This window comes from Hippopotamus amphibius, chromosome X, assembly GCF_030028045.1.
Source record: "Hippopotamus amphibius kiboko isolate mHipAmp2 chromosome X, mHipAmp2.hap2, whole genome shotgun sequence".
Classification (NCBI taxonomy): Eukaryota; Metazoa; Chordata; class Mammalia; order Artiodactyla; family Hippopotamidae; genus Hippopotamus; species Hippopotamus amphibius.
Window position 1 is genome coordinate 128,019,461 of NC_080203.1, and position 26,694 is coordinate 128,046,154.

Genomic DNA, 26,694 nt, shown 5'->3' on the forward strand with positions numbered 1-26,694 from the left:
TGGATGAAGGAAGAACTTGCCTTGTTAATCCCTTTCTGAAGACAGTTGAGCCTGAAGGGCGTGACTTCCCTCTTTGACTTACTTAGAACGCCTCTTTTTGCCTTGCTTAGTGTTGGAGCCGGAGGAACAGCTGGGCACCTTGCAGCTCCTCATCTACCTTCTACCTCCCTGCAACTGCGACACGCTCCACCGCCTGCTGCAGTTCCTCTCCACCGTGGCCAGGCATGCAGAGGACAACGTCAGCAAAGACGGGCAAGAGGTGCGACCCTCCCCCCACCCCCCGCTGCGACAGATGCTTTGCTGCTTCCTTTTTCCTGTTTTAAAAGGGAGAGCTAAAACATCATACAAATGGACATATCTGCAAAACAGAAACAGGCTCACAGACATGGAGAGCAAACGTGTGGTTCACTAAGGGGAGAGGGCAGGGGGGAGGGATGAATTAGGATACTGGGATTAACAGATACAGACTACTATATGTAAAGTAGGTAAGTAACAAGGATATAGCATATAGCACAGGGAATTATACCCATTATCTTGTGATAACCTATAATGGAGTATAATCTGTAAAAATACTGAATCACTATGCTATACAGCTGAAACTAACACAATATTGTAAATGAACTATACTTCATTTCTTTTTTAAAAAAAAAAAGGCGGGGTGGGGGGAGGCAGAGAGTTACCAATTTGGTCAGATGTTTCACCTGGAGAAAATGAAGTCTCCCTTTCCTGGCCTGTGTGTCTACATAGGCAGAGAACTAATGCAGGGTTTGGGGTTTTTTTTCCTCTAGAGGCATAGTTCCTAAGAGTGCATAGGCCATTAACCTCCTTGTATGTTTCAAGGATGCTTCCAAATGAGGCTGTCATTTTCCACAATGATGCTTTACTCAAGAGCCTGAATTTCCATTTGTGTAGAGGAGACGAACAATGAGCTACAGAGGTGCTTACAAGCATGAAAACAATGGAGTAACGGAGGTGGGGGGAGACGGCTGTCTTTGTAACTCATTTGATCTGCTTCTTTAACCTGAAGCCCAAATAGGATGTCACCTCTTCATTCTTCCAATTCATTCTGGAGCACCCATGTGCCCTATGGCTAGAAGTCTAGGATCTTCCTTTTTAGGGGTCCTTTCACTCCTTCAACCCTTCCCCCCAAATAGGGACTGGCTCAATGCAGTGGAGGGTGGAGAGAGAACTAAAAAGTCAGATCTAGTGACCATTGCCATGCATCTCAATGTCACATGGTGTCAACTGCCAAAGACACGTTTTGCACAGTCCTCTGCACCCTTTTGGGATGTTCTTGTTGGACTTGGGCCCCCATCTGAGGTCTTGGGCTCTGCTTCTCTTTGGTCATACTTATGTACTTCAAGATGTTTTCCAGTTTCTCCCTTGGACAAAGGAGATGCTGGCCTCAATTTTAAGTGACCTATTAGCAAGCAACCTATTTAATCTTCACCTTAACAAGAGACCTGTTTTCCTTTTTTGAAACCATGCAGTCATGCTTCTCCTTGACCTTAGATTCCCCAGGAGACCTCAGACCCTTTAATATGTTAACATGCATTGTAAATCAACAAGAAGGAGCCAAATGCATTCCAAACTTACTTAGCCCAGGAGCTTTCATTTTAAATCTTGTTAAGCAGAACGCAGCTGTGTTGTGGATTCATTTTTGTGTTTGTCAAATTTCTTTCCCAAAGGCCATGGTCATATGTATTTGTTTTTCAGGAAGGCAATTTTGCCTTTCTTATCCTCATCCTCCCTACCAGTGTGAGAATGGAACTTTCCTGAGTTATCCATTTATCTCTATAGCAGCTATTCGTGAAACCTCTGCTGGCTTCAGGTTTCATCATGTGGCACTGCCACCTGATTTCAGCAGACACAGCTCTTCAGTGGATTTACCGTAATTCTCATAATTGTTAAGTAGTCATATTACCTGTCTGGGTGTCAGCCTTTATTGACTATAGATATAAGAGAAGCTGTAGAATCATCTGCCTAATCATTGGGTTAGGGCAGAGCCCTGTCTGGGTTCCTAGGTATGTCAATTGCCTCTCTGACGTTTCTTAAGTACCATGTGAGAAGAAAGTTGGGTCTTAGGTGATTAAGAAGGCATTGAAGAAAGCAAAATGTCCAGTTGAACTCACTCATGCCTTTTTAAAATCATCTGTGAACATTCTTTCAATCCAAATGCTGAACAAGACCGCATTGCCTATGGCAGAGAGAAGACACTGTTCTTGGATAGGTACCAGTGGAACTTAGCATGCTGGAATGCTAGCTGCCATTTATGTATCTCCTACCATGTGCTGGCTGTGTGCTCGGAGCTGTATACATATATTAGAGCTAATCCTCCATTGAGCAAGAGAGAGAGCATTGTCTCTGTGTTTCAGAGGTGGAAACTGAGGGCTGGAGGGTTAAGTAACTTACCAGTGTTCCCCAGGGAGCCTCACTTCCGGTTGTCCAAGGTGTGCATTTGTGCATTCATGACTCTGGGCAACACGCCATGTCCCCCATAATCATTGCAGATTTGCAGAGATATTAGGACAATACCCTAAGCAGGTGGCAGTAAAATATCTTGAGGAAGGGGTCCTTTTTCTAATTAACACAGAGATGTCATATTGGCTAGTGGTCAGTTCAGTCCCTTGACTAGGAAAGTTCCAGCTGTGCCTCAAACCCAAACCAGTCTAACTTATGGAGAACAGAAATATAGAAGAGCAAGCAGAAGAAAAAAAACTCTGCTGGGGATCTAGCTCACAGTTTCCCAGCCTCCATATGATTGACCCTGGGGACCAGGTAATTCTGTGTTGTGGGGGCTGCCCTGTGCATTGTGGGATGCTTAGCAGCATCCCTAGCCTCTACTCACTTGACGCCAGTAGCAGCTCTCCCCACCCATGATGCTGGCCCAGTTGTGACAGCTGAAGTGTCTCTAAACATGGCCAGGTTGCCCCAGGAAGGAGGGGGAGCTCAAAATCACCCCTGGTTGGGAACACTTGGTAGCTTCGTAACTGATTGATCATGTGTTATTGAACAAATCTAGTAACCTTCCTAAACCTGGGTTTCCTTACCTGAACTTTGGAGATAAAATTTCTTCAACTGGTACTACACAGTCATTGAGAAATCTAGTTTATCACAAGGAATATAAAAATATTGTGGTAACAGCAAAGTTGTATGGGAAGCAAGAGATGACAAGGGTTTCTAGACACTCTTGACCTAAACCTTGAATCAAAATGAAGGACTAGTGACCAAAAATCAAAGCAACAGAGGAAATAAGAGGAGAGCATGGCTTCCGTGAAATGGTTAGAAGTTACAGGAAAACAAGTAGCCCACACAGCCATCTTGGACTAGAGTTAAGGCTGAAGTGTGGGAAAGTACTGATGAGGTCTGAGGGGAAATTGGGCTATGTTCCCAGAGTACTGAATGCCTTTGTCAGGGGTAGGTGGTTGATTCTTTTAAGCGATGAATCTTTGGAAGGATTCGACGAAGGTGATGTAATCCGTGTTTTAGATTGGTTAGAGACAGGAAGAGAATGAGTTAGGATGGTTTTGTAGGCATAGCAATATGGAAAACAGCAATTCACAGTATACACGTTTCCATGTAAGAATGACCTTGGTATTTGAATCATGTATGTTCTGAGCACCTACTCTGTGTTCCTCTAAACCAGTGAGCATTGTTCAGGAATTTTCTAATTACTGTTTCCGGGAGGCTGTGGCATCAAGGAGGTAGAGGGAGTAAAAACACAAGGCAAATACAGAATTAGAGAACGCAATGCAGAGTCACTGCGGAACTTCAGAGAAGAAATGATGAACAGGGAGCAGAGAATTTAGGAATGGCTTTACGAAGGAGATTGAATTTAAACTGTATATCAAAGGGTATGTAGGGACTGAGTAAGCAGACCACATAAGCATGGCATAGGGATGGGAATTAGCAGAAAACCCCTTCTGGTAGAAGTCAAGAGGGGAGGGAGAGGAAAGAGAGAGAGGCTCTTTGTTCATGATTTTTTAAGTTGGTTTAGTATGAGCAGGTAGAGAATTCAGAATGGGCAGATTGGAGTGAGACAAAAATCCAATTGTAAAATATAGTCAAGAAACAAAGCATTTTTCAACTTTCTCTTACCTATTTGTTAGTTTGTTATAGATGTGTTACCTATCTGTTGGGTAATTATTATGGGTTGCCACAGGAAAAAAACTGAACCAGAGTGTCAAGGAGCTTGGAGGCTCACCCAGGCTCTGCCAGCACCTTGCTACGTGACCTTGTTTTTATAAAATAGAGGAAGAGGAAGGAAAACAGAATTGGGGTAGGGGAAGGTGTGAGCTTCCTCCTCTATGAAATGAATGTAGTATTTCTTTACTAATAGGTGCTTAAACTTCAGTGCATCACTAACTAATGGGATCTTAAAGATGTCTAAAAGAAGGGCATGAGAAAAATTATTGACAAGTCAGTGAGTGCCTTTGGGGGGGAAATAGTGGTATTTTATTGAATGTTTTTGCTATCTTGTGTTTGTTTTGTTTTGGTTCACTTTTTTAGTTTGCTATTTGCTTTGCTCCTTGGGGAAAAGCAAATTTCCCAAATGTAAGAAAGATTTCATTTCCTCTAGAAAGAACATTGCAGGAACATCATTGAAACCTCTCGAGCAGTGGTTTTTCAGGTTGTCTAAGAACCCCCCTGCATGGCATGGAATATGTGGTGTGGATGTATCCTCTTTTTTTTTTTTTTTTTTTTTTTTGGTGCGAGAGTCCATAGCTAGCCTCCAGTTTTTTTTTTTTAAGCTCTTTATTGGAATATAATTGCTTTACACTCTTGTACCAGTTTTTGAGGTACACCAAAGTGAATCAGCTATATTTATACACATATCCCCGTATCTCCTCCCTCCCGTGACTCCCTGCCACCCTCCCTGTCCTGGCCCTCTAAAGCATCACCCATCATCGAGTTGATCTCCCTTTGTTATACAGCAACTGCCCACTAGCTATCTATTTTACATTTGGTAGTGTATCTATGTCAGTGCTACTCTTTCACTTTGTCCCAGACTCCCCTTCACCCCCTCCTGCCCCCCTGCCCAGTCCTGTGTCCTCAAGTCCATTCTCTACATCTGCATCTTTATTTTTGCCCTGTCAGTGGGTTCATCAGTACCATTTTTTTAGATTCCATATATATGAGTTAGCATATGGTATTTGTTTTTCTCTTTCTGGCTTACTTCGCTCTGTATGACAGACTCTAGGTCTATCCACCTCATTACTTATAGTTCAGTTTTGTTCCTTTATGGCTGAGTAATATTCCATTGTATATATGTGCCACATCTTCTTTATCCATTCCTCTCTTGATGGGCATTTAGGTTGCTTCCATGTCCTGGCTATTGTAAATAGTGCTGCAATGAACATTACGGTACATGTTTCTTTTTAGATTATGGTTTTGTCTGGGTATATGCCCAGTAGTGGGATTGCTGGGTCATATGGTAGTTCCATTTTTAGTTTTTTAAGGAACCTCCAAACTGTTTTCCATAGTGGCTGTACCATCTTACATTCCCACCAACAGTGCAGGAGGGCTCCCTTTTCTCCACACCCTCTCCAGCATTTATTGTTTCTAGATGTTTTGATGATGGCCATTCTGACTGGTGTGAGGTGATACCTCATTGTTAGCCTCCAGTTCTTCAAAGAGTCTATGAGGCAAAAAAGTTACGAACCACCAACACAGGACTGGGGTTACTGGCCTTTGATGAGGTACATGCCTCTAGGAAGTGGGAGTTTGGCTTTGGAACTGTAGCAGGACCAGTGCTTTGCTCTCCTCACCCTGGTCCAGACACAGCTTTGGAGACAGTTTCCCACATCCCTGCTATGCCGGCTCTGCCAGCAAGAGTGAGTGACTGGGGGCTGCCTGGGGCCCGCCTCTGGGCACCACTTCCCTCGTCTGTAAAATAAGGATGACAGCAGCAGCAGCTTCATAAGCATATAGTGAGAGGCAATTGAAACAGCCTGTGGAAAGCCCCTAGCCCAGTGACTCGACATGTGAAACTTTTAAAAATGTTTAATTTTATCGAAGTATAGCTGATTTACAGTGTTGTGTTACTTTCTGCTGTACAGCAAAGTGATTCAGTTATATATGTATATATATATATATGAATTCTTTTTCATATTCTTTTCCATTATGATTTATCACAGGATATTGAATATAGTTCCTCGTGTTATACAGTAGGACTTTGCTGTTTATCTGTTCTCTATATGATAGTTTGCATCTGCTAGTCCCAAACTCCCACTCTATCTCTCTGCCACCTACATGCTAAACTTTTAATATCAATAAATATGAGCTATTCATATTCGGCTTTGAAATGATCTAGGATGCTTACTTAGTAGAGAGAAATGTTTTCCTGATAACATTTGGAAGCATAACATTGGTTGACAAATAATGAACCAAGCCCAAGTGCACATTGTATTACCCAGTCTTAGAGATAGATGAGAGAGAGAGAGAGAGAGAGAGAGGGACAGATAGAGGAGTTAGATAGGTGAGATGGTTAGATAGATGAGTTAGATAGGTGAGATGGTTAGATAGATAGATAGATATGCTGAAACATGGGGGCAAGGGTGGTAGCCGTCTGTGAGCAAGTCTCCTTTCCAGTTTAAAAAAATAATTAAAAGAAAAACAGTAAAAACAAAACAAAACAAAAAAGTGTTAACAGAGCACAGCAGCGTGGTCTGCAGCTGGACTCTGTGCAGTTTTACAGAGGGGTTGTATTGCATTCCCAGAATAGCAACAGGAGAAGGAGAACGGAAACAGTTCTGGATTGTCCTTGTACTAAACATTCTTTTCAAAGAAAACAAAATCTTCCATTTGATCATGTTTTTTTAAAAAATGAGAAAACCCTGATATTCATTTAAGAGGGGAAGGGGAAGCACTCCAAATGCCTCTGAGTTCTAAAGGGGTGAATTCGAAAATGGCACATGTTTGATTTTATCCTCAGCCATGAACTTCCAGGAAGAGAAAAGAAAAATAAGATGAAAACTTGTCAAGTTTTATATCAATGAAATGAAACAAAAACCGTAATTGAACTGTCATACATAAAGGGCACTTTCTTGAAAATTCCCAGTGTTTACCACGTGAAATCATTTCACTTGGCAGCAAACCCGAAAACAGCCTCACCTTCTAAAAATAACGCACCCCATGTGCCGTGCAGGTTTCGCAGGGCTGGGCAGCCACCAGCTCATGGCTCCGCAGGACAAGGTCGGGACTCAGGAGGTTTCGTTTCAGCTGTGAGTCAGGAATTGATTCTGTGTTTGAATTGTATGCTGTGCATCCAGCTGCCTCTCGAAGGCTGTGAAGATCTTTCCAGGCAAAGGATCCTCACCAAGCAGCCACGGTCCCCATACTTTTCTGGGCACTTGTAGGTTTTCAACTGATTTCAAAAAGAGAAATAAAAATTGGCCTTGACCATTGATTCTCAACCAGGAGCAATTTTGCCCCACAGGGGACAGGTAGCAATGACTTTCACCTGGCCCTTTCTGGCCTTTCCTGCAGGACCCTCTGCCACCCTGAGCTTCCTGAGGGCGCTTGATGTATTTTACATGTTTCTGTCTTCACATATGGTATTGTCACCACTGTGAAGGTGCCCCCTGCGCCAGCTCCTCTGCTTTTCAGCCCAGCAAACTCTATGCTCCTTCAAGGTTTTGTACAAATATTGCCACCTCTTTGGAGTATCCCTGGGGCCTCCAGAGTTGATAGTTTCATACTTTGTACTCAATGCTTGTAATTGATGTTTCTTTCTCCTCTAGAATGTGAACCCTTTATCATAAGGACTGGTTTGTGATCATTGTTGGAAAAACTTTAGAATAATTAGAATCCATGAAAAACACCTAGCCTATGGTAGGTACTGAGTGGATGCATTAATAGAGAGATGATGGATTGATGGATGAAGGGATAGACAGAGGGGTGGATAGATGGTCAATTGGATGGATGGACATCACTATTTTTTAAGACAAGATAGGATAGAAATCTTATATAGTACCAGTTTCCCAAAAATAACAGAGGTATAAAATTTTACTTAGTATGCTGTTGAGATGACCACTGAGCTCTGAGCTTCAATTCAAGATGTGAAGCAAAAGGAAAATGGTGACACTCTTCACGGATTCTGACAGAGATGATGTAGTACTTGCAGAAAAAAAGAGGAAGTAAAAAGATTCTATTGATTATTGAACCACCAGCATTTTGAGAAGCAAAAATCACAACATTCCTTGTATTCTCTGCTTCTATAGGTCACTGGGAACAAAATGACATCTCTAAACTTGGCCACCATATTTGGACCCAACCTGCTGCACAAACAGAAGTCGTCAGACAAAGAATTCTCGGTCCAGAGCTCGGCCCGGGCTGAAGAGAGCACAGCCATCATTGCTGTGGTGCAGAAGATGATTGAAAATTATGAAGCCCTGTTCATGGTAAGTGGCCCTTCTTTGGCAGAACATCTCAGTCAACTGCCTTTTGATTGCCTCTTGACAGCATAATGAAACTTAGGCACACCACCTTCTGGTCCATAGTGCTGGTCATTAACTGCATTTTTTAGAAGCCAGGTGGTTTCAGTAAGAATAAAAATTTACATACCTATGATGTCACTGTAAGTTTGTGATTCCACGTTTAAACAAACATATCCAAATTATAAATTTCATTTTGTTGTCCCCTAAATAAAGGTCATGTTTTGGAATCATTTAATTATTTATGTAGCAGGGTCCTTGCCCCTAAAATTGATAAAACTCTTCTTTTTGGAATTATACGTGGCCCTCGTGAATTCCTGTATTTATAACCATCCTTAGCAATGGCACCTCCTTCAAGGTCAATCTGGACATTTTGTGCCCTGCATGAAGCCTTACCTATCTCTCCTGTGTCCTTCTTGTGTCACTTTGCCATTTCATTTCTCTGTGCCTTGAACCCTATTATTGTTCCTATTGATGTTTACGTTATTCGACATTGTGGTGAAGTCATTTATGACTATTTCCCCTAGTAGATTACAGACGCATTTAAAACACAGGCTGTGCCCTTCTTATCTCGTCTCTTTGTACACTTTTGGAAGGCCCTCCATCTGGCCGGCACTCAGTAAATACTTTTTGGATTTGTATTGAATTACCAGTTCCTGTTTTCCTTCAAAAAACTGCACTGCTTGCTCCAACTTCCCTTGGATCATTAGAACAAATGCCAACTCTCTTCTGCGTCTATTCACCGCTCGTATTGCATGTCAAAACTTACAGGAACTTTCTCCATGGTTCTTTTCCCATTTCTCTTTTGAATTTGCAAACGCTCACCATAGATCTTACCTATTCCACTAAGGCCTTTTGTGGCTTCTTCAACCAAGTGTGCTAGTTCCCTCTTTTGAATTTCCGTAATATTTTGTCTATATTTATCAAATGTCTTGCATTAGATTGATTTCCATCCTTGTCTTATATCAGTTATTTTTGTGCATTTGAGAGCCAGCAGTTTCAAATATTTGCCCTCTCTATGTCACCTTTGTGATCATGACCAAGTAATTCATTATTCAATAAGCATCAATTTCAGCTTTTGTGAAATGGGAAAAAATTAAAATATGACCTATTCTGGGGTGGTTCCCAGAATCATTTTCAGCATTCTGCAAACTGTAAAATCCTATGCAAGTGTTAATTAATGATTGCATTAGTTCGGCAATGCAAGTTGGCTCAAATCTCAGTACTTCAGCACAACATAAATACCTTATTCACATAATGTTTAACCAGATGTTTAGCGGACAGCATTCCAGGTGGTGATTTAGGGACCCCAGCTCCTTGCATCTTGAGACTCTTCAATCCCCTAGGATTTTATGGCCAAACCTAGAAGGGACATCCATCATGCCCATTCCAATCCCATTGGCCAGAACTCAGCCATAAGCCATACTTAACTGCAAGGGAAGTGGAGAAATGTATTCCCGCTGAATGCCCAGGAGGAAGTGAAAATGGATTTAGCACAGTGAAAAGTTCACTGAGGTAGAATGGTGTCTTGCTCCTCTTTGAGTTTCTGAGGCACTGCCCATGTGTTGCATGCAGTAAGCTCTCAAAAAAAAAAGTGGAAATTTTCATGAACTCTATATGAATTTTACCCTTCAGCCAAAATCCTCATAATTAATTACATATTTGGGTGAATCAGATGTCTGAATTTTTCAACATTTTCATCAAGGTTTAAGTCATGTATCATCTTGCCAAGTAGTCTTGGCATTACTTCATGCTGTCTAGATTTTTTTAAAAAACAAAATAACACCTCTTGTCAATCTTAATTCCATTCTCTAAATTCTGTATTGTAAGCAAAGTTCTTTATATGAAACCAAACCATCGGGCATTTCTTTTCACTTCAGATACTAACAAATCTCTTCCTGGCCCCCTTGAAAGTCCAGTTGCCGCCATTTTAGTTGTGCCTTTCCTCTCCTTCCGTTTCCTGCGGCCTGGATTATTAAGAATAGCAGAAGAACATCAATATTCCATCTTTTCCAACGTTTTCCAAGTCTGCTCTTTGTTTGCCATTCCCTGTAGAGACTGATATCGAGATTCTCTTGGGTAGTACCTCATGTTTATGTTCCCCAGTTGTGATCTCTACTTCTCAACGAGGCCTTCCCTGGCCACTTTGCCTAAAATGCACCCTCCCCCCACCACCGTGCACACACATCCTCACCTCCTATTCCCTTTCCCTGCCTTTTCTTCTTAGCACTTACCATTACCAATAAGGGTCTTACTAATTTCTTTTGCTTGTGTTTCCCCATTAGAATGTAACCTCCCTGACAGGATGAATTTTTGCTCATTTCCAGCTACTTTCTTTACCGTAGTACCCCTATGCCTGGTACATGGTAGAAACACAAGAAATATTGATTGAGTTAGTGAATGACTCAATGGTAGCTCTGTGATGTATGATTTCCATGTTACTAATCCTTACTGCTGATACTTATGAAAAGGTTTGGGCATGGAGGAATCAAGGATACCTTTCTCAGAGTAAGTTAACCATTGACATAAGCATTCGTGATCTCCTTAGACAGATTATGAGAATTATATATTGAGAAAAGGGACAATGAAGTAGGAGGAGAGGTAGGACAAAGATCCCAAGCCTGCATTGGTAAAAAGAACACTGGCTCTGGAACCAGAAAACTGTCCTATCTTTACTCTACATTAGCTATACCATCTCATCTTCTTAGATTTCCATTTCTTTAGTTATCAAAGGACTAGGTTAGAATAAATAATAACCAAGATCCCTTCTTGTTCTAAAATCTGCATGGTTCTGTGCTGTAGCCCTAGCTTCACCTCTTTTTTATTTTTATTTTTTATTTATTTTTTATTTTTTAAAGCTGTTTATTGGAATATAATTGCTTTACACTCTTGTACCAGTTTTTGGGGTACACCAAAGTCAATCAGCTGTATTTATACACATATCCCCATATTCCCTCACCTCTTTTTAAAATTAATCTCATCACTTTGTAGATTCTTTTGGCACATTGGCATTTCAGTATCTAGCTTGTTATACCAAAGCTGGTGGCTGGTTGGCAAAGCTGGTCTGTGTGGATGGACAAAAATTTAATCATGTATATAGCGGTTTCATTTTGTTTTGTTTTGTTTTAAGAAGCTTTCAGAATTAGCGCAATAATTCCAAACAAGGAAGAATGAAGCTAGACAGGACCTGATGGTTAAAGGTGGTTAGCAATTGTGCTGTTTCACAGTCCTGGGAAGGGTTTACGAGCTCAGAGAGGAAGGCATCGCTTCCCATTGGCATCAGAAAGGAAGACCTGTTAGAAAAGGTGGCTGTGAGTTTATCCTTGAAGGCAGAATACACCCTGGAGGCAGCAATTCCACAGAAGAACTGATGGAAGGGATATAAAAACCCACAGAGACCTGGCAGGGACCCAAAGCTTGTTCTGAGCATTACAGTGTCCTTCATTTCCTCATGTTGAGACTGCCTCTCCCAAGTGGCCAGTATCTGAGTTAATGGGGAAGGGCAGAAAAGAACCTGGCTTTGTCCCATAATACAGAAGAGACACCCAGATTTAGAGGCTGACGCACAGTTCGAGAGTGTGGCTAGGACAATCTTTTTACCGGTTGTTTGCTTTTCAGGCACTGAGTTAGAAATCCTGGAGCTGGAAAGAGGTCATAATAACAGCCATCATGACCACTCTAGCAAAAGGCCAAGGCAGGAGATTGTCGTCATGGTTCTCCAGCTTGAACATGCAGCAGTCACAAGAAAACTTTGTCAGACATTCAGATTCCTGGGCTGCACTCCAGAGAATCAAACAAACTGAGTAGCACTGAGATGGGGCCCAGAATTGTGCACTTTCTAATGAGCACCTCCAGGGCATTCTGATAGTTTCCTAACCACACCTTGGGAAAACCACATCTTGGGAAACTCCCAAGATGGTGGGAAGACAGTGAGCTTTGGAATCTGCTCCCAGAATTCAAATCTCTGCTCAGCCCATGTATTTGCTATGTGATCTTGGTCCTATGCTTACCTTCCCTAAGTCTTCATTTTTTTGTTGGAAAAAACAAACAAACAAACAAACGAGATGAAGCTTTACAGGATTATTTTGAGAATTAGAAATGACATCTTAAGGTACTTAGGACAAGACCATTCCTGTATGCTAGGCACTCAAAAAAAGAGAGAGAGATCACTGCTATTATTATATGAAATTGATCAAGTGCCTGCCCTATCAGAGCACCTCCAGGTGTCACCTTTGCAGTGAAGTCCACCCCCACCATGCTGTGCAACACTGTGACCTGCTCCCACATTTATATACTCCTAGTCCTTTCGTTTAGCTATAGCACTTATCACCTTCAACTCACTGTATATTTATTTATTATGCTTGTTGAAACCTAATAGAATACGAATTTTATGAAGGCAGGGATTTTTGTTTGTTTTATTCACTGATATCTATAGCACCTAGAAAGTACTTGGCAGAAAATGAGTGCTCAGTAATTATTTGTTAAAAAAACACTGCAATAATGTATTGCTAGAAAGAAGTGCATTTTTGTTGTTTGTTTGTTTTTGGTTCAGTGCCAATACTCCTTAGATTCCCCAACCTTCAAATCATAACCCTCGATTTCTGATATCAATAACCATCTAGAAATTGGAAAACATAAAATGATGCTCTCTCTGGGAACGCTGGAAATAGAAGAATCATGCGTATCTAGAAATGTTCAGTGTTATCTCTGAGGCAGAAAGCATTCACCGACTCAATCATGAACACATTAATTGTTCTGAAAGTTGTGGCTTCTGTAATTGATGTCAGGAATGCCAGAGAAAATTCATCGTGGCTCTTGGAACTAATAAGAGCTTCAGAGCAGAGTGGAGAAAAGAGTCAGCTCAGTCTCAGGGCTGATACTATGAGGGCTTCTTTTTTGGAGAGAGGGAAAGAGGAGAAGGCACCGCCCTTGTGGGCTGATGGAAAGTGCCGAGCGCAGTGGAGACGTGGGAACTCCAGCGCGTTCCCACCCTGCTGATTGGTCAGCCTGAGCTGGGGATCAGCATAGCGCACGTGGGAAATTTCAAATGAGAACTTCTGGGAGCAAGGGTCAGAGGCTGTGAAGAGGATTCCAAGCTCAGAAGCCAAGCTTTGCTCTGTGTTCTCTTCTTTCCCGGCACAAATTACATCTTCTTAAAACTTTTTTCGCATGCCAAGTCAAAAGGAGTCAAGCAATAATCCAGGTCATCAAACAAGAGACCACCCCCCTATCAACACATGCAGATAATTATATGTGATTTCCATTTCCCTTTTTACATAACCACTGTTTTTAAAATAACCACTGTTTGTGTGCCAAGGGTCAGGCTAGTCATTATGTACATCATCGGCGTGTTCTAAATTGCACCACCATTTCATGAGGAGCAAGGCAAGATCGTTTGCCCAAGTGATGCAGCAACTTGGTGAATAATTTCTACAGCGTGATGCCTCCCCACACAAAAGATGAGGTGCTTTACTGTGACGTCTCAGATAAGGAATGCATTTGGCCGGGGGTGGGCAGGGGAGAATATTTTAGCCAGTTTGAAAAATGGGAAGGAAAGAGGATCTTCAACAGCATTAATCCCTCTGGACTGATCATAACACCAGCCCACTCGATGTCCAGGCCAGCAGATGGCTGCAAGAGCCAGTGTGTGTTCCTGCCGGGGGCTGCTCACCTTGTCCCTGTCTGCAGTGACAGAGTGCATGTACTGTTGGTGACACACTCAGGTGGAGAGCAGCAGAAGTGTATGACACCTGAGCTGTTTCCACTTCCTTTAACTTGTTGCCATGGAGCAAAGACTGTGCTCCTTGCTCTTCATCTTCCTCAACTCATCCCCTATCACAGCTCTGTGAGTCCTGGGCTCTCCAACTGTATTTGTTCACTACTGTGACCCAATTGCCAAAAATGCTGCCTGGCACGTGTCAGACACATGAGAAAAATTTCTTGAACTTAATGCATTCTGACTCTTTAAATGCACCGAGACCTCCTTACATAATACTAAGCCATCCTACACACCAGAGCTACACAAAAGTTCTAGGCTGAGTCTGCCCATGTTTGAACTTTTGCTCATAAACAGCCAAAGTGATTTCTTTCAGTGTTTGTTAGCTTAGAAAAAAAATGTCACCATCACTGCCAGTGACATTTACTTCTCCTGGGGAGTGTTAGAGTTTTAAATGCAAAGCATCCTTCTTGGTTCAGTGCCAAGTGGTGGATTGGTGTGAAACACCTAGCAGCAAGTATAGTACGGTAGGATTGGGTCCTGGGAATGGCTCTTTTAGATGCCCTTAATGGTTTGTTACGGTGACTTAGTAAATGTAGAAAACTCAAACCATTTTTCCCTCTCTGTGGTTTATGGAATAAACTACATCATAGCAGTTATAGCCAGGCAGTCATTCAAAGTTTTATTTTTAATTTGATAGGGTGGATTTTAATTGTGACAGTTTTATTCCTTCATATGTGCAGTGTTTACATTTTTTTCTCTAAAGCAGGAGAGTCCAAAGTTCTTTTGATTTTTGAAATAGCATTATCCTTTGAAGGAACATGTGAAAATCTAAGGAGTTGAGTCTCCAGATAAACCCAACCATAAATGGTGCCCTTAGAGAATATCTACAGTTACTAAATAGTTGACTAAAACCCAGTTGAGATTTTGATTTGAAACAATAGATTGTAAGGGAAGAAGCCCTTTGGGATGGCTTTAGTTCCTTCATGTAAACGTCCAGAATTGGTTGATTTAAAAAAGTAATGCATTTTTCACGATCCTACTCCTTAGTTTCCATTTCGCTATATATACAAAATCCCAAAAGAAAAAAGTTTTGATTATTGAGTCATACTTTTCATTTTTAGAGTTTCTGTATTGATGGGAACAGTAGTTTAAGAACTTGTTAGAAAAATTCTGGTGATCCTCAGTTGGGAAAGGAAATTTATTTTCCAACTCTAGAAATGAGTAGCAAGGAAATTAAGTAGAGAGAAGCATCTAGAGAAAGGCAATATAACCAGTGTGCACCATGAAGACCAATAATCCTGGGTTATTTTTTATTATTATCATTCCAACAACATTTATTCAGCATCCATTACATAGAAAGCACCACTGTAGCCTGTGTTCTGGAAGAGTTTAAAATTGAGTGAGTGAGTCAGTGAGTGGGTGAAAGGTTGTGGATACACAGGTAGGAGTTTCGACTGCAAGGTGGAGAACAATCAACTAAAGGGGGTGGCAAACATCAGGATTTATTATCTCACATAATAAAAAGTCTAGGGGCACAATTTTATCAGCTCACTCACACTTATGCTCTCTCTGGTCCGCCATCTTTAGCTGCAAGAGACCACAGTCATTTCTAGCACCTCTTGCAGCCATTATCACATCCAGTCGCAAAGAGAGAGGTATTCTCTCCTGCATCTCTTATCAACATGGAGGAGAACCTTTTCCAGAAGCTTCTACAAGATGCCCCTCGGGGTACCTTGGACAGGATTGGTGCATATGATCTTGGCATAGCTATGAAGGAGGCCAGCTGACAGGGAACTGCAATCTTAGGACCCTCTATGAGGTCCAGGTGGTCAAGTCAGATAATCCCTGTCTTCTGATGATGTGACCAGGCTGAAGGCTGGCAGAGGAGAAAAAGCCAAAAGGGAGAAGCTATGCTGAGTCTGGATTCAAGACCATTGCAATTGAGGGGCCAAGAGGTCATATACTGTAACTCTAGAAATCAAGGGGCAGTTAAGAATGGAGACATATCAAGAGGAAATCGCATAACTTAGTTACCCACCAGAAGTGTTAGGCAAAAGAGGAGAGTGATATTTCTTTGCAAGCACACAGGATAGGAGGTGGAAATTGATGGCTGTTTGTCAAGAAAGAAATCTCAGAGCAAATATTGACCATCTCCAAGTTATCTGCTTTTATTTTTTTCTTTTAAGTGTTTAACTTATTATTTTGTCTGTTTCCAATAAAATCTTGTATTCTAAAGTTCTTTGCAACTGGTCGGGTACTTTCAAATTTGTTAGCCCTTTTGATCCCCATAACATCTCCATAAAGGCAAAGAGGACAGATAGGATATGCCTGGATTTTCAGAGGTAGGAACAGAATCCTAAAGAAGATGGTTGTTTTGTCCAAGTTTATATTAATTAAAGCAGCAGAACCAAAACTGGACCTCAGGAGCTATCATTCCTGGTCAGATAGTCTTTCGACAGCATCCTAATTATGGAAAAGGAATGCATATGTGAGTGGTCTGCCTGGATATTTCTTCTTACTTACTGTAAGCTGCTGTTTCTCTTCAGCTCATTCCCTTGACTTTGGTTTCTCTATTAAGTATCTAAATTAATAGAAAATGAATGCTCATCCAATTGAACTGAGCCAGTAGTTTGAAATTGTTATTAAATAATAGGAAATGAAATGTGCAAATGTGGACAAAGATGAGAGGAATTATTGGGAAAACAGCACTGGATACTGTTGTATGAATATTAAAAGTCAGTTCCAGGCATTGTTTCAAATTCTCTACCTTCATTTTCACACTGGCTTCAATTTTCTGAACTATTCCTTTATTTTTTTTTTTAAATGTGCTTTTATCCTATGAATTTTGGAAGCTGCCTTAAATCATTTTGTAACAAGATGGGCTGTAAACAAGTTAATTGAAATAATGGATTATGTATGCTGTAGTCAGTCTTGCATAATACATAGAAAATATTATATACCCTTCCTGCAATACATGGATACACATTTTTAAGCCATATTTTTTCACTTATTTGTAAATAGTGTCTCCAACCCAAAAGGGTATCACTAGTCTTTTAAAAAGAAACTGACCCTTTCTATTTGCATTTGTTGCCAAGTAAAGATCACATATGCTACAGAAAATAAACCTCAGTAATTATGATTGGTTGGGAAGAAAGCCTGGCTGAATGAGTAAAAACTCTGAATTGCAGAAATTACAAAATTTCTGCAAAAATTGATGGCAGGTTATTTTCAAATAATGATCCTTCCTGTAACCTATTCTAATAATGTATCCTAGCTGATAATTTATCATTAGACACACCATATACTCTCAGAGAACTAATACTGTGATGTTTGTACCACTCTGAAGGCCATGCCCTCCAGTGTTTATTCTTACTGGGAATGGATTGGTGCTTGGAGCAAAAATTTTTATTATATGTCCAAGCATAGGAAATTTTAAATTAAACTACCTGGGCAAAAATACAAATAGTTTTCCTAATTTGCTCATGAAAGTTTCTTTTTTTAAAAGAAATTCATTGTATACATTTTTGGCCTATAGTAGTTTTTGCTGTTCATTTTTTTTTAGTGTGTTCTCTATCTCTTCTCATTTGCACCATTTGAATATTACTTTTGGAAAAACTGATGTAATCATGCATATCTGTTGGGTCATGCTGTTTGTAAAAGAGATCAGTCTTTTTATTTATTTAATGTATTCAATAAAGTAAGAGAACAGAAGCTCTCAGCCTGGACCTAAAAGTCCTGCCCCTTCTCTTCTTCCATTCTCATTCGCAGGCCATTGCATTTGGTCACAGAGCTTTAAATACCATCTATATGTGTCCCCCACATTTCTATGTTCAGCCCAGGACTCCCCCTGAACCCCAGATCCTTCTTCCCGATCACCTGCTAGATCTTTCCTTCATTTGGATGTCTCTTAGGCCTCTCGCTCCTGTACCAAAGCTACAGTCCTCCTAATCTTGACTCCCAGCCTCCTCCTCATCCTGTAGCTTCTCTGCATCAGTTAACAGCAACCCCATCCTTTCTGGTGCCTCGGCGTCAACCATTGAAGTCATCCTCTCGTCTTCTTCCTCTCCTTCTCCCTCTTCCTTCTCTCTCTCTCTCCATCCAGTCAGTTAGCTAATGCTATCCTCTCTGTCTTCACTGTCTCCAGGATCCAAATAGTTCTCATCCACTCACCACGCTGGAGGTCAGCCCTCCATCATCTCTCTTCTGGATCTATCGATAGCCCCTATCTGCACTCCCGGCTTCACCTTGCTTCCCTGCAATCTCCTAGCAACTCAGCAGCCAGAGTGATGACAAGTCATGTTAGCCATGTGCTCAAAACTTCCAGTGGCTCCCCGCCCTCTTAGATTGAGAACAGAAGTCATTATCATGGAGTGAAACTCCACAGCATCTGGCCTTGGTTACCTGACCTACCTCCTGCCACTCACCTTCTTCCTCTCACTCTGTTCCAACTTCACTGGCCTTCTCACTGCTCCTGACTCAACATCTTGCTAATTCTTTCTTCCTTCTGCTTGGAATAATTGTCTCCAACTCCTCCTTTCTCTTCAGCTCTCTGCTACCATGTCAGTTTCTCGGACAATCCCATTTACATAGCATGCCCCCACCCAGGATCCTTCATTGCCCTTCTCTGCTTTGTCTGTCCCCGTGTGATCCATGCTATGTTTTCTGTTTATTTGTTTCATGCCAGTCTCCCCATATTCACTGTCTGCTTCAAGGAGCCATGGATCCTTGTCTGTTTGGTTTCTTGCTGAATCCCAGCATCCAGTGCCTGGCGCTCAGTAAGCATTCACCAAATATTTACGTAATGAATTAAAGGAATGAGGTGGGAAAAGGTCAGAGTGAGAAGTGCAGTGGTACTGCAGCCGAGGGTGTGTGAGCATGACTGCTAGGGGAGAAGATGGGAAATACAGATTGAGGCAAGCAAGCAAGTGGAGGGCTTTGATCAAAAAGGGTTTTGATCAAGTGTCTTGATGAGAACATTCTGACAACCATGCAGACAAGAAATTTGATGTACGTGTTGAAGGAAATAGATAGTATACAAGTTAGCAAGCTGTTGTATCAAAGGCTCATCAGGGACATATCTTTCTTTTCAACTAAGAGTTCAAACTAGCTTAAGAGATTTGGAGGCTCACACAGCTGAACAATCCAAGAGTAAATGCAGCTTCAGGCATAGCTTTACCTAGGACTCGAGTGATGTCAAGAGACCCCTTTACTTACTCTCCATTTCTTGGAATTGTTTCTTCAATTGTCAGCACAATCCTCAGTCCCGGTATTCTGTCTCTCCGAAGTCTCTGGGAAATTCTCATGGGTTTTCATTGCTTCTAATGAAGTCACATCCTCATCACTCAGGCAACCACGGTAATCTGGGAGTGGAATGATCGTTGACTTAGGCTAAGTTACACCTCACCCTCGAGGTCGGGGAGCAGTTAGTTCTCCAGAGGGAACTTGGGGTATGACTGTTATAAGAAGAGGGAAATGAAGGCTTGTAATGGCCACCAGATGATCACTCCAAAGGCGTAATGAAGACTCAAACTTGGATCATTGCAGTTGGAATGGAAACGAGAGGGAAGAAGTAACAGGCATCATGGAGATGAAATCAAGTAGATCTCTCAGCTCTGAACATGGAGGGGAAAGGACTCAGAGAATCTTGAATGCAACCCAGATTTTGAGCTGGTGTGACTAGAGTTTGGCAATGTCATTAATGAAGATTCAGAATGAAGTAGGAAGAACAGATTTATGAGAGGAGGAAAGCATTTTGTTGCTTTCTCATCCCTGTTTTTATTCATAAAATTGTTTCCAGCTTCTTAGAGCTCAAGAAGAATTGAGTTCTGCAAGAGGCAGGAGGCAAATTCTTCCACCAACCACTTGTTTTCAGAAGACTTATCCCCACAGTATTTAAGAGTCTTGTCTCTGAGCCCACATGTGAGAGAATCAGTCTGAAAATGTATTTTCCCTCAACAGTTTGAATTTCCTTTGGTTGAGCTACCAACATCTACAGAGTAGAAAACTGCTGGAGCCGAGTTCAATCTTTCTTCCTAGAAAAGTTCTGCATGAGTGATTTAGGATTGTAAGGTCATCTTCTAATGCACTGAGGATTAGGCTTAGAGAAACACATGAAGCTCATCTATAAAACTCTGGTGAATGCCTCATCAAATTATGAAGCGAGAAACTCTTAATTGTTGATAGGCTAGGATGCAAGAAAGGAGTGAAGGCAGGCACTGAATGACAAAGTGACGTGTGCAAACGTACTAGTCAGCATTTTTTTGAGTGTTTACTATCTGCCAGGTGCTGTTCCAAGTTCTCAGCATGTAATAAGTCCTTTACTCACCACAGCAGCCCTCTGTGGTGAGTGCTCTTATCATCTGTAGTTTACAGTTGAGGGCACTGAGGCCTGGAAAGGTTATATACCTTGCCAAAGGTCCCACACCCAGCGAGTGGAACTGGGACTCAAACGCAAGCAGTCTCTGGCTCCAGGGCCTGTCCTCAATAAACTGATAGTATGTTCCAGAACTGCCCAAGACAACCCTAATTTATGCCTGGTGTCTTGGCATCGTTCTCAATATGAACTCGAGAAAGTGTCCCCATTTGGACAATAAATTATGAACACCATTGCTCATAACCACCCGATTTTGCTTATTCAAAGCCCAGAAAATCAAATCTGAGCAACAGAGGTATCCAAATGGTTAGGCTCTATCTCCATTAGCAAGTAGGGTGAAAATTCACCCCACTGGAATTGAGTTGACTATTGCAGATGACTATTTGATAACCATCCAGTTTGTCCTAAGAATGAAACTGGCTGTAGGGGTTGGTATAAGTTTGGTCTTCACTGACAGATCACTCTGTTTTCTTACAACTTTTAAGGCACCCTTTTATGTGCTATTGTCAAGTTGCCAAGGCCCATAGTCCACCTGTTTCTGGGGTGGTTTTAGTTACGCCTCAACATTTGGCCCCTGCAGGTTCCCCCGGATCTCCAGAATGAAGTGCTGATCAGCCTGTTAGAGACCGATCCCGATGTGGTGGACTATTTACTCAGAAGGAAGGCCTCCCAATCTTCGTGAGTATGCCAGTTTCTCCATCTTCTGAAGCCATCTTGTGGATTTCTGTTTTCATTTCCAAAGAATTAGAAAAGTTTACATAACTCCACACAGGGTGACTTGAGTGGAATTTTGATGACTTCCTGGCAAATCTGATCAGTCCCTTGAAACAGAAAATAATTGTCTTACCAATCCATTTATGAAATTAGAAACTGCCTTATGGAATTTTTCTGCTTCATTTTTATCTTTTTCTAGCCCCTTGAGATCCTTTTGACTGTGTTTACTGGGGAAAAAGAAACCCCACTAAATCACACTGACAGGAAGCTCAGGAACTAACAGTGATGTGCATCAGTGATTTCACTTCTAGAATCTGTGAAACTGTGCTTAGGGGCCCCTAAGTCTGTGCCTGGATGCATCTTACACGTGTAATTTACCAGCGGGACAGACGCATTACCAAACCGCAAGACAGGCCTCAGCCAAGGCCAAGGTACCAATTTGAAATTAGAGATGTTCACCCTCTTTACTCTCCCACTCTTTATAGCTGGCACCCTTTTGATAAAAATGCACGCTGGTCTCCACAAGCACCCATGTTTGCAATGAGGAAAATGCAAGCCTTGCTGTAGGCTATGGTTTGCGATCCTTTTTCCCTGAAAGGAGAAGCACTGAATTTTCCCAGGAGTCATATTTTATGATTTCTCTCAACCATTTGCTATAGAGGTGGAGTGTATGGGGGTGCTGAACGTTTAACAAAGCCTGGTAAGGGGATAATACTGCATCATGAACCAGGAGCAATGTTGCCACCATGACACCAAACCTTAACTTTGTCACAGGAGACGTTGTTATCCTTCGTGAAAGTATCATTTATGCTGTGCTTTTTAATCTACAGAATTTCAACAATTCTAAGACACATTTCCCCCCATGTTTTATCATCTCTGAAATAGAGATTAATCTTATAATCAATGACATGTCAAATTAATTCATGGCATTTTTTTCTTAGTCCTTCATAAAATACTGTAATGGTATGTCTTATTCAATGGTATCTCAGAAACATGGACACGTGTTAAATTGTTCTTTTATATTGATGTCGAATCTGATGTACTAATTATCATTTAAAACTCTTTCAGATATTTAAAAATCATATTCTTTAGAGAAATTGGGTGGAAAGAAATTGCACATTGTTCAGGCCTCCTTCTTTCCTGGGTCATTTCGTTAACCACCCTGCTAAGCTCAGCTTCACTCCATGTCCTTTAGAGCAGGGAAAAATTTTTAAGTGGAGCGTCCTTTCAAGAGCACTTTTAAAAACCCATTTCTGTGCCAATCATTATCAAGATAAATTCTGCTTCAAGTAAGACATTCTGCCTGGATTCAAGCCCTAAGAGCCAGGAGGGCATAAAAATGTATTCAAATTGTATACATGGGCTGCCATTGCACGGTCTTGCTTTTCATATCAGAGAATTGGGCTCACTGAAAAATTTCCTAGATTCCTAACTATCATCAAGGTGTAGATTCTACTTTAAACTAACAAAGAGCTTTTCTTCACAGTAGATCTTGTGTCACCAGAATTTAAAGGAACTCACTTATTTCCCTCCCCTGTGCAAGAAAACAGACATGGTGGCCTTTCTGTTTGTGAATCCCCCATTAAACTGCCTTTGAAACACTTCTCTGTGGGAAAGCTAGAAAACACACACCTAAAAAAACCACTGATTTTTGACTTGCCGAATTTCTGCTTTTATATGGCATTTTAAAATATATGAATATTATACTTTGAAGAATAGATGATAGAAGTTATTTTTATGGGGTTTTCAAGTATGCTCTTTGCATATAGATGCCAAGAAATGAGACTTTCTTTCTCTGCTCTTAGGAAAAGCAGTAAGTGTACATATTGAGCCCATCCCAAACCATACAATGGTGCAGCCTCTTCTGTTCCCTGTCCTTGTAGGAATAAGGATTGTAAGGCCTAGGCAAGCTGACCCTACACCAAGATCTTAGGTGAGTGTCAGGGCTTCAAGGAAAGGAAGGTGAGCTCACAGGAGCGCTGAAGATATCAGAGACTAGCATTATTGAACAGAAAACACTTGGAAAAGAATTGCTCAGTAAGGAGGAGAAGGCAGTGTTAGGTTTTTTCCTCTAGGTACAGGTCAAGCAGCAACCCAGAAGGTTGATAATGCTATACCATGAAGTGAAAATACATACATTAATAAATAAATATTTATTTTTAATGGCCTTTTGAGGCTTGCAAGCCCTAACCCTCATGCTCTAAGTAGTCTCTTCCTGCTGTAAAGGCATGCTTCTCAAACTTCACTGTGCATCTGGATCACCAGATCTTGTTAAAATGTTCTTTCTGAGTCAGTAGGTCTAGGGGAGGGAGTCTGAGAAACTTCATTTCCAACAAGCCCTCAGATGATGCCATGATGCTGCTGGGCCATGATCCGCACTTTGAGTAGCAAAAGCTTAACATCTCAGGGCATAGTCTTTTTTCTTTTTCAGTATTTTTCTTAATTGAAGTGTAGTTGATTTACAATGTTTTGTTAATGTCTGCTGTACAGCAAAGTGACTCAGTTATACATGTATATTCTTTCCCACTATGGTTTATCCCAGGCTAGTGAATATAGTTCCTCGTGCTCTACAGTAGGACCTTGTTGTTGATCCATCCTATGTATAAAAGCTCACATCTTTAAGAGCTTGCAGACTTGCTAAAGAGTGAAAATGATATGTGCCGGACCCCAGGGTCTCAGCCTTGCCGCCCATTCAAGTCACCTGAGGGCCCGCCTAGGTATTTGGATTCATTTATTCTGGGGGGCAGTCTGGACACTGGGGTTTTTGAAAGCTCCCATGTGATTCTTACGAGCAGCCAGGCTAAGAACTGCCAGCTGAGAGCTGCCCCATTAGATACTACATATTTACTGTCACCCGGGGACTTGAGGTGGGTGATTTGTTACATTCCAAAGGGGTCTCTGTGTTGACAAAGAAGGGAACCAGTGCTACAGACCATAAATCCACGTGGAGCTTGGAGAATAGAAAGAAATGTTTCCTGCAGTCTCATGGATAGCTTCTGAGAAGAGCAAGGATTTGCAGAGAACTTTGTAGGCTGGAGAGGTTGTCAATAGGCCTGGATGTTTGGGGAGCTTGAATCAGGGCCTGGTCATAAAAGTAAATATGTCAGCTGGCTGGGGACACGCTAAAGAGGTTGGCCAGCACTGAGGGCAGAAGCCCTTAAATGGCAGGCTTAGTGGTGGTGCTTAAATCAAGAAGCAGCAGCGAAGAATTACAGTGATGATAGACCATGGTAATGATAGATTACAGTGGTGACAAATTACAGTACCCCAAATGCCAGACAGTGCTGGCCCCACAGGCATGTCAATTATCCATCAATAGCACATACCCTTACATGATATAATGTGCTGGTTATGAGCTTTGGATTCAGAGACAGATTGCCTGAGTACAAATTCCAGTTCCACTGCCCTTAGCTGTGTGGTCTTGAGTAAATAAATTCATCTCTCTCTGTCGCAGTTTCCTCATCTGTGAACTAGAGATAAAAAGTCAAACTAACTTTATAGAGCTGTTTTGCTATTAGAATAGAATCTGGTTTTTAAATAAATGCTTAGTATTTGTTAGTGATTACTATCACATTACTTGGAATTTCACCATTCTGTTCATTTACAACTGCTTACCAAAAACTTAGGCGTCACTAGATTCTACCTTGCCATCCATGAGATAGCAACCTATGAAGGCAATATGGCGTGAGAGAACCCACCAAGTTAAGTTGTGGCACTGTCTTGAAAGGCTAAGCTCACCTGATCTAACTGGCATCAGGATGATGGCATAGTTCTGGAACAGACAGAGGGGTGAGGGTGAAAGGCACTGAAGTTGGGGGGACGACCAGGTTGTACCAGACCAGGTAGATTTCGAAAGGGACTGGAACCAATTACATTTGTAGGTCATGAGGTCGAGAACCTGGATGAACTGTGGTGCAATGGGAATGGATGGAATTCTTGTTCCAAAGACTTTATTTAGTGGAAACTCAGCTACAAGGGCTATAAAAGGTAAGAATGGAAAGGATTTGAAGGAAGACCAGAGTGGGAAGCAACAGTAGCTTCTAGGACTTCCAGTGGTTAAGAATTCGCCTGCCAGTGCAGGGGATGTGGGTTTGAGCCCTGCTCCGGGAAGATCCCACATGCCGCAGAGCAACTAAGCCTGTGCGCCACAACTACTGAGCCTGCACTCTAGAGCCCGTGCTCTGCAACAAGAGAAGCCACAGCAACAAGAAGCCTGTGCACCAAAACAAAGTGTAGCCCCTGCTTGTCACAACTAGAGAAAGCCCGCGTGCAGCAATGAAGACCCAAAACAGCCAAATAAATAAATAAATACTATATGCAAACAGTAGCTTCTAAAATGAATACCATAAGTGCAGCGATATGCACGAGCTCCCTCATTATTCTCTTCCGACCCTTTGATTTATTTCCTGAAGCTTCTGTTCTTTGCCATCAGTTCCCATACTAAAATAAGGTTTTAGATTTCTGTGCCCCATGTGGAAACTGCACAAGATTTTATTTGGAGTGGACAAGTAAATTTTCAAAAGTGTCAAACCAAGAACAAGAACATATTCGTCATAATTTCTGTTTTGAAAGATGAAACATTTAGTGATATTTGGGAATTTAATGTTTTGATTTGAGTTTTTTTCCCTTCTTTATATGTGACAACAGAATTGGGGGAGTGACAGGAGGATTCATTATTTTTTTCTTGTGCTTTTCTGCTTACATTTTTGGCTTCAACCAAAATGGAGTGTCAAGAGAAGATTAGAAGAGATTTATATTACTAACAATGAAAGGCTTTCAGTTTTTTAGTTGCTCGTGTGGTATATTTATTAGAATTATATGCTCTTTTCTTCAAAGGTACTTAAAATGCCCCCCCTCCTTGATTTAGGGATGTAAGGAAATAGGGGCTGCCAAGGGAATCAAAAAGGACAAGGTATGTTAAATGTAGGCATTTGCAACAGAACAGAAGTATCCTGGCGGGGCTGGGCCTAGGGTGAGGGGAGTGAAGTGCAGATTTTCAGGGTATGCTAAAACAGTCATCAAAATGAACAACATTGAAGTGTAGTATTTTTTAAAAATCAAAGTTAACACCAAAAATCTAGGATGCAGAAAATATCAAAACATTTGAAAAGCCTTGGGCAAGCTCCAGCGTCCAGGGTGCTGGCTTTATCTCCTGGTGGGAGTTCTGATCCATGTCTCTTTGGAGCGGGGTGCCTTTGTCACATAAATCCAGAGCTACTGGGGCAGTGCATTCCTTTCCCGGTACCATGAATCGTGTCGAAGATGGTTATGTGCTTCAAGTTCCAACAGACTGAGGTTTATCCGTTCACGGCTGAGCCAAGCATGAGGCCAACGCCAGTTTGAAATCCCCAAGGATGTTTCTCACTGGGGTCGCTCAGTGAGGGGCTGGGCTGGCCACTTCCGGCGATTGAACCGGAGTTTTCCGTTTATCCACAGAACAAGTTCTGTGCTTC

The 26,694-nt window shown here is 41.6% G+C and overlaps 1 protein-coding gene across 3 annotated transcripts in view; it reads left to right on the top strand.

Moving 5' to 3' along the window:
- The window catches only part of ARHGAP6 (Rho GTPase activating protein 6), a 476,412-nt gene that overhangs the window by 438,321 nt on the left and 11,397 nt on the right, over positions 1-26,694 (top strand). For all 3 annotated transcript variants that reach the window (XM_057718706.1, XM_057718707.1, XM_057718708.1), the window contains exons 8-10: positions 111-259; positions 8,223-8,402; positions 21,108-21,205. In XM_057718706.1, coding sequence (XP_057574689.1) covers positions 111-259; positions 8,223-8,402; positions 21,108-21,205 — 427 coding nt within the window. The remainder of the gene's footprint in view (positions 1-110; positions 260-8,222; positions 8,403-21,107; positions 21,206-26,694) is intronic.